This window comes from Capsicum annuum, chromosome 1 (assembly GCF_002878395.1).
Source record: "Capsicum annuum cultivar UCD-10X-F1 chromosome 1, UCD10Xv1.1, whole genome shotgun sequence".
NCBI classification, from domain to species: domain Eukaryota; kingdom Viridiplantae; phylum Streptophyta; class Magnoliopsida; order Solanales; family Solanaceae; genus Capsicum; species Capsicum annuum.
Window position 1 is genome coordinate 98,256,995 of NC_061111.1, and position 8,024 is coordinate 98,265,018.

The window sequence follows — 8,024 nt, forward strand, 5'->3', positions numbered from 1 at the left end:
AGGACCTGGAGCTAGTGCCCAGATGTGGCATCCACACGTGGTGGCGTTGGTTCTAAAAAAACAGTGAAGAGAGAAAAAAATATGTTCTTCGTCTAATGTTGTGTGGTATTTTTTAGTTTATTTTTAAAAAATATATTTTATTATAAATTGAAAATTAATTTTAAAATTAAAATAATTTGCAATCACAAAAATATTTAATATTATAAATTTAAATTTTTTAAAATATTGTGTAAAATTAAAGTATCACATAAAATGTAATAAGAAAAAAATATTACTAATTTATTTGGCTAATGATGGTTATGGTGTTTCCACGTGTGGGTACAACATTAAATGATGAATTTGTGGTACACATTTTTTATAAGTATATAAATGTTTTCATTTTGTGGAACCCACATTTAGTGCTAAAATTTGGGTTGTTTTGGGGTGTGAGGACGACGAAAATTTGTCATCCTGCCCTTATAATATGTAGTAAGGTAATATATATATATATATATATAGAAAGATGACTGTCATTTCGCTCAAGGGAAAATCCGTCTTTGAGCTGCAAAGAGATATTTTCCCATCTTTCCTCAATGTTTCCAGAAGACCCAATTCCTTATGTCTTTGTTCCTTTCTCCGACTTTCCTTTTACAATCAATCGTACAACTTCTTCTCTTTCTTCCTCAAGCTCTCAAACACTATCCAATCTTGGATCCAAACAGCAACAAGAACACTTAACTTCTCAAGGTATAATGCTTGTACTGCTCATTTTGCACAATATCTATCTAGAATCATTAATTTGTGTCATTCTTATGTTTTTTTTTATCTAAGCCTACAGGGGAGCTCTCTTCCTTTTTGCTTTAAGTTTTATCTAATAAAAATTTACAAGGTAATGAGTACCGTTTGGTATTTGTGTATGATTTTTATTCATCTATTGAACTCTGAATCATCTGTCGTTTTATCGATTTTGTTATAGCATAAGAATGCGGACAAGCAAAAAGAGCCGAGTGGTGATATAACTATTGTATACATTAAAGCAGAAGATGAAATCTTTCACGAGGTACCAATTTTTTTTTAACTTTTCTGTTTTGCCGTACTGCTACATGTTTCTGATTCTTCCTTTTATTGCTTCTTCAATTAAGCTCTTGATCCTTCAGTTTTCCTTTGTATACAAATTTGTTTAGGAGTGACAAGGTAAGTGTTTTTCTTGTCGTATCAAAAATTTTATGTATTTTATCGCGCTGGTTTATATTTAGTCTATATATGTTGATTTCCTGCAAAAGAATACACCAATGAAATGTCACTCACACATATACTAGAATCATTCAATTGGGATAAAGGTTAAGATAAATTGAAGGTTCTACTGCATCACTTTGGTGATCTCTTTCTAGGACCGATGGTTTGCATTTATTATAACCCGGAACTTTAAAAGTGCAGTTTTTAACTATCTGTTGAGAGACCATGTGTTGGCTTTTTGGATCACTCTATAAAACTTTTGTAGAGTTTCATGTATCGGAAAAGCTGGCCTATTTGGAAAAGGGTACAAAATTGTCCCATGGCTTTGGTCTAATGACAAGAATGTTGAGCTGATGTGTGGGTTAGATGTATGTCACGGTTTCAAACCTTACAGGCAAAAGCCTGACATTTAAGTAGAGAAGGGTAGAGGTGTAGGTCCAATATCCATCAATATTCGAACAGTGTGGCATATGCTATAGTAAACAACAAAGTCTGTTGAGGTTATGAAGTCACTTAGTCGAACTAGGAAACTACAAGGAAAAGGAGGCTAAGGTTATGAAGTAAGGCCACCTTAAGGGTAGATGGAATGGTTCATTATCCACCGAGGCTCAAACCGTTAGATGTATATGTGTTTTGCTTCTAAGCTTTGATTGTTTATAAATATGGATTTCTCTTTTGTACATGTATATAAAAATGAAAATATCACTGCTCTGAAGAAAGCTCCGTCCAAAAAAACAAAGGCATCGTGAAATTATAGAGCTCTCTCTGCTGAGAAAAGAGAAATAAACTTACTGCAGTTACAGACGACTCTTGTTTGTTCTACAATACAAAATGCAATGAATACTTTCACTGTATTGGCAGGTTCTTCCAAGTTTAATACAAACCTGGTTGAGAAAGGATGTGAAGCAATCACTTCCTCGTGCACTCAAACAGGTTAGCTTAACATTTTCGGCTCCTTTAAATTAATACTTATACTGTGGAACAAATTGATGCTAGACCAAAGGTAATTCAACCAGAGGACCTTGTGGATGTGGTGATTGGACGTAAATTCTCCTATGTGAAAGCTCATTTTAATATGTGTAGTTGTTTTCTTGTCTGTGAAAGCCACAACTTGATTTGTAATTGTATCAGGTTCCAGAGGGGTTCGAAGAGGAAGCCCATGGCTTTGATCAAGAAGCTGTGCAAGGCGGTAACACGAGCAATTTTATCGTTATGAATTATTTTGTTTTGTGCTTAATGCCAATTATTTCTATATTAAGGAATAACTAGGTAGTTATATTCGAGACTATGTACACCTCTGGTTATGCATATGGTGCATCTCTCTATCTTTAAATTTCTTTTTTCCTGCTCAAATCTATAATTTTGTTAGTAAAATAAGGTCATTTTACTTCAGTAGTTACTGAAGATCAACAAATACATATCTGTACAACAAACAAACTTAGTCGGCATAAAATGATATCCAGCTAACCAAATCTCTCAGCTTGCCCAAATGGACCGCATTCCAGTACCAAATGAAACATCCCTACCAATCTCTCTATCTGCTATCAAGACTGATAAAGTGAAAGCTAAAGTTAGAACATTTATTTTATTAATTGAGATTATGTAATTATAATAGTTGCCAGGAAAGGTCTGTTAATATTATTAGCATAACTTTCATTTGATTTTCGCAGCTTCAAGAGTCAGAATCGAAACAAGTTAGGTTATACCATGGTGTTATCGAGTTTCAATAGCCGCACGAGGGAAACTTGCATGCTATTCCTATATAAGAAGTCACAGTAGTGGCAATAGAAGCAGACAAGAGACTGGGGACATGCCACTCCTGCTTATCTAATGGGCAATTTTGTCATTTTTAGCTGCTTTGTGATGCAACTGATCCACCTGAATCTCTTCCTTATCCATTTTCACTTGCATCTCCTCGCTGTTCGGTTGTAATTGATCGACTTTCCGTCTACTTGCTATCTCAACTGAATTAATAAAGGGTTAATTACTGTTGCTGCTGGTTTATAGTGAGTTCCTCTCGCCATGTTTTGCTTCTGCCAAGGTAATTGCATCGCTAACTATATACCATACACATATATTCTTTTTACGACTTATGATTTGAAGAATAAACATAACAATTCGTTCAATAGATGCCTTGTTTTAAAGGAGAATATAAATTCTGCTACTGCATAACCCCTACAATAAATTCATAAAAACTCCTGCAGTATTACATATTGCTTAAAGTCAATTTAGGAATTGGATTTTAGTGCTTCTTGTTTTTATTTCATTAGTTTGTTCCGCTGAATTAGCCTTTTTCTTGTGTGTATCATTTACAGTAGTTTGCGAGAAACATTGTTTCTTTCGTTTGAGTGCTTATTCATAATGCTCTTTCGTATATTTTTTTGGGAGACAAGTCACAAAGAGGAACATAGAAATACAAAATTATAAGGTTGTGTTGGTATTGTTCTCCTATTTAAACAAGAATTTAGAGATGGAATCCTTGAAATATGTTGTTCGGCCTTTTGAAAATATCGTCAGATACGTATAGGTTCCTTCAAAAGTTGTGCATTTTCTAAGGATCCAACACACATATGGCCATATCTTTAGATAGTTCTAACAACTTAGTCCCTCAATAATCAAATGAAGAAGCATTATGTGGAATGTACACCAAAATTGGAAGTTGACAGTTTTATATTGAAACTTTGGGATACCGGAGGATCTACTTGGGCTAAGGTTTCAGATAGAACAAGAATTTTTTTGATACTAGAAGCCATATTTTATTTCCTTCTTCAAGATTTTTCTATTTCCTTTGTTTTATTGATATATCACTCGTTTCTGTCTAGTTGTTTAAAAAAGAACAACTTTTTAAGTTTGGAAAATTATTAACTTCAAACTTCCCAGTTTACCTTTAATAACATGCTCTTAATAAATCAATAACGGAGACAAAATTTGAAATTTTTAGGTTCACGATTCTTGCCTTTTTAAGTTACCAAGCTCTAAATTATTAAAGGAATTTCTTAAGATATATACAGTATTTGGACCAAGGTTACTGGGTTCAACTGAATCTGTACCTTGGTCTCTAGCTCCACCCATTGCCCAGCCTCATGAACATTGCTGACAACCCAACAAAACAACAAGCTATAAGCAGCTCGTTCTTAGGCACATTGTCAAAGTATTTCACCCGAATCCTTCATCTGTGCATAGACCATCGGAGTTGTTGAAAGGCAGACCTCACAACATCGACCTTATCCTGACAGAAGTTGACCTGCCATCAATCTCTGGATATTCTCTTCTTACCTTGATTATGGAGCATGACATATGCAAGAACATTCCTGTACTAAGTATGATACTTCCTTTATCCAGCTATCATTGAAGAAGAAGTTGGTCAGCATATCAAATTTACTCATGACAGAACTTTTTTAAAAAAATTTGCAGTGATGTCCTCAAACGACTCAGTTAGTACAGTTTATAGATGCATGCTGAAAGGCTCAGTTAGTACAGTTTATAGATGCATGCTGAAAGGTGCAGCAGACTTTCTTGTCAAGCCTGTTAAAAAGAATGAATTAAATAACTTGGGGCAGCACGTCTGGAGGACACGATCTGTAAGCATGACCCTAACTTGTGTTTCTTTTCTTAAACATCATATCTGAACTTTTCGCCTGTTATCTACATAATAACTTAACTATTCGTGTTTCTTTTCTTAAACATCATATTTGAACTTTTCGCTTGTCGTCTACATAATAACTTAACTATTTTTACCTTTCAGGCAAGTGAAGTTCCCAGGAGCCTCTTGATGAAAGTGTTGCACAACCAAAGGTTGAGGCCACAGCTGAAAACAATGCTTGCAGCAACCATTCCAGTGGTTATAAGGCTTGCGTTCAGAGAAACCGGGAATGCATTGAGAAACCAAGTGATGCTCAGGTAATATATATTTACTTCCATGAAATTCTTTTTGTACAAAAATGTTTTATTTGTGTCAAAATGTTACTTGAGTTTCCAATGGATGATGATCTTTTTGAGATAAGCTTTAAAGTTTGTAGCAAGATATATAACTATTTCCTTTTTTCTAGAGCTCATGCACAAAGCCAGAGTTGGAGAATGAAGAAGATAATGCAGAAGACTTACTGGAATCTACTCAACCAAATAGGAATGCATCTCTTCCAAATGCTGCAGAGTTGGAGATGGAACTACTTTACGAAGCAAGTAATAGATTGAGAATGTCCGAGAATGATGCTAGAGGTAAAATTTTTCTGACCATCTCATGATTCGGAAAGCTGGCCTGTTCTGTTGAATCATTTAGGAGTACGTGTACCTGTTCTGATGTTCTAACATTATTTCCATCATACAATTTGGTGCAGCTCCCATAAAAGATGCAAATGCAATGGTTAGTTTTATTGCTTGAGATGTACTGGATCACTCTCTTTTATATCTTCTTTTGGGGGAAAGATATATTGAGCCGAGGGTCTATTAGAAACAACTTCTCTACCCCACAAAGATGAGGATAAGGTCTGCATACATTTTAACCTCCCTAGATCCCACTTGTGGGCATGCCATTGACTTGATCGGAGCATTTGACTGCATCGGTCTTCTATATCTGTTCATGCAATTGATCATTCTTCATCCAGTGAGATGCTTCTATTTCCTTAGAGCACGTACCAGCCTAGCAACATGAGGTGCAAAAGGACACAAGGTTTCTTCGCTCGATACGCATCTTTCACTTGATCTTTTACCTGTTGGCCGAATGGGCCACATTCTCATAAAAATAGCATTACTGCTAGGCGGTTTCACTTTGTTAATATCTGTGTGTCAATGGTGTCAATATTTCATAACAATCCAGCTACTTTGCCAATAGTTTATGTAAATGTTTATCCAACATTTTTAAAACAAAGAGATACATACATACAGTGGTACGAATGAAACCTACAATGTAATTCTTACAATTTTACAAATGGATATTCATTCTGATAGCATAATAGCTTAGGTTATTGAAACTTTTATTCTAATAGCTATTGTGTTTCTTTCATTGAACAAAGATTTGTTTTATCAACATATTTTGAACTCCTTAATAATTTAATCTTTAAATATAATTTAACAGGTGTTTCATCGTTTATTTTCGAGATATTTATCACAGCAACAACTACATCCCCTATTGTAGAATTTATAAATATTATCCATAGCAATATAAATAGACAACAATCACTAGCATATGTAAATGTGAGCATCCAATAGTATGTTATTTCCATTATTCTTTGGAATCATTTCCATCAACTGATCCAATCAAATAAAATAGTTCCTTATTGTTATACTTCATTTTATTCTACTATACGATATCTATCTAGTCTATCTAGTATCTATATATATATATATATGAGACATTTTTCGTCGTCCTCAGAGGGTCAAATTTGACATTTTAAAGTTGGTTTTCTTGAGAATCTTCACTCTCTATTGAGTTAATTAGCCATTTTATTGACAAAGTGTTTCACGAAAGCTGTCTGCCGTGTCTTTGTTAAAGTCGGTGCTTGTACATTTAATAAAGAGTGACCACGTGTTGTAAAATGTCAAGATTTTATGTTCCCCCTTTTACGTTGCCTATGGTTTGTTCCATATTATTTTTTTTTCATTTTATTTTACTACATATTTTTTTAATTAGATATATTTTTTATTTTATTTAATGTGTCACTTTTTTATCGAACCCAAAATAAATAAAGATTTTGTAAAGTTTATCAAATTCTCCTTTTTAGAATAAAAAAGGGTATTATCTTTAAAATTAGGTGGAAATAAAATTAATAATTTTTTTCTATAATCAATACTCTTCAAAATCGTAAAAATAAGTTTGTAATAATCCAAAAAATTTATTTTAAAGGGTATATTAGTAAAATTATCTTTCTTATTTATCATCTTTTAAGTATCGTACAAAAATGAAAGTGATACTCGTGATGGGTGTACTTTATTATTATTACCATATATATGGGAGAATCATCAATTTAGATAGTCCTCACATAATTTTTTGGGTCTCATTTTATTCCTAATTAAAGTATCATGACTTTATAATTCCTGACATAATTTGGTAAAATTTTAAGAAGAGAAAAGACATTTTTTCCCCCTGAACTTGTCCTCCAAACTCACTTTAGCACTTAAACTTAACTTTTATTTATTTACCCCCTTAATATCTTTAAAGTGTATTTGTTTTACCTCTCAAAATTGAATACCACTCTCACAACAGAGAGTGGGTTACACGCGTCATGTCGGTGTCAAATCAGTACCACATCAGTGTCAGGTCATTACCACGTAAGAAATTAGGATTTAAAAAAAAATCCTACACACACTCTTTTTATGTATTTTTGTTTTAAAAAGCAAAAAATAAATATTTACTATTTATACATATATATTTATATATATATATATATATATATATATAAATACTACATAATATATATATACATATTAAATTAAAAATGCCCCCACCCCCACCCCATTTTCATTTAAATAATATATATTTTATATAATTATTTTTATTTTAAAAATAAAAAATATATATGTACTATATACATATATTAAATAAGAAATTCAACCCACCCCAACCTCTTTCTCCATTCCAGCCCCCCTCGCGTGCTCTTCTTCTCTTCCAACTCCCCCGCTCTTCTTCCATTCCATCCCCTACCCCCACCCTTGTTCTTTCTCCCCTTCCCCCCTCCCCGCAATTCTTTTTCCCTTTTCAGCCCCACACCTACCCCACCCCCTTTCTTTCATTGATGATAAGCGATTTAAAAATAAAATCATTAATTTAATTTAATTTTTATCTAAATTTTGAGGGAGTTGTATTGAAAGTT

The 8,024-nt window shown here is 33.3% G+C and overlaps 1 protein-coding gene across 11 annotated transcripts; it reads left to right on the plus strand.

The window, feature by feature from the left end:
* The first annotated feature begins 438 nt into the window (after window positions 1-438).
* LOC107867402 lies at window positions 439-6,164 on the plus strand. 11 transcript variants are annotated; one of them, XR_007052195.1, is made up of 11 exons: window positions 490-726; window positions 818-868; window positions 956-1,039; window positions 2,077-2,148; window positions 2,347-2,404; window positions 2,886-3,256; window positions 4,399-4,535; window positions 4,630-4,796; window positions 4,961-5,115; window positions 5,265-5,433; window positions 5,553-6,164. XR_007052195.1 is itself a non-coding variant. In XM_016713622.2 (10 exons), exons 5-9 carry the CDS (start codon window positions 3,238-3,240, stop codon window positions 5,407-5,409), a joined length of 570 nt encoding a protein of 189 aa, XP_016569108.2. In that variant the 5' UTR covers window positions 493-726; window positions 956-1,039; window positions 2,077-2,148; window positions 2,347-2,404; window positions 2,886-3,237; the 3' UTR covers window positions 5,410-5,433; window positions 5,553-6,164. The 11 variants fall into 11 exon arrangements, 2 of the variants coding, with proteins under 2 accessions (XP_016569108.2, XP_047262537.1); XR_007052198.1 differs by having other exon boundaries at window positions 491-726; window positions 4,452-4,535; XR_007052190.1 differs by having other exon boundaries at window positions 489-726; window positions 2,347-3,256.
* Window positions 6,165-8,024: the final 1,860 nt, after the last annotated feature.

Coding starts and splice junctions, on each gene's coding strand:
- LOC107867402 (XM_047406581.1), top strand. Junction 4,536..4,629: donor CAAGAACATTCCTGTACTAA/GTATGATACTTC, acceptor AAAAATTTGCAG/TGATGTCCTCAAACGACTCA. Junction 4,797..4,960: donor ACGTCTGGAGGACACGATCT/GTAAGCATGACC, acceptor TTTACCTTTCAG/GCAAGTGAAGTTCCCAGGAG.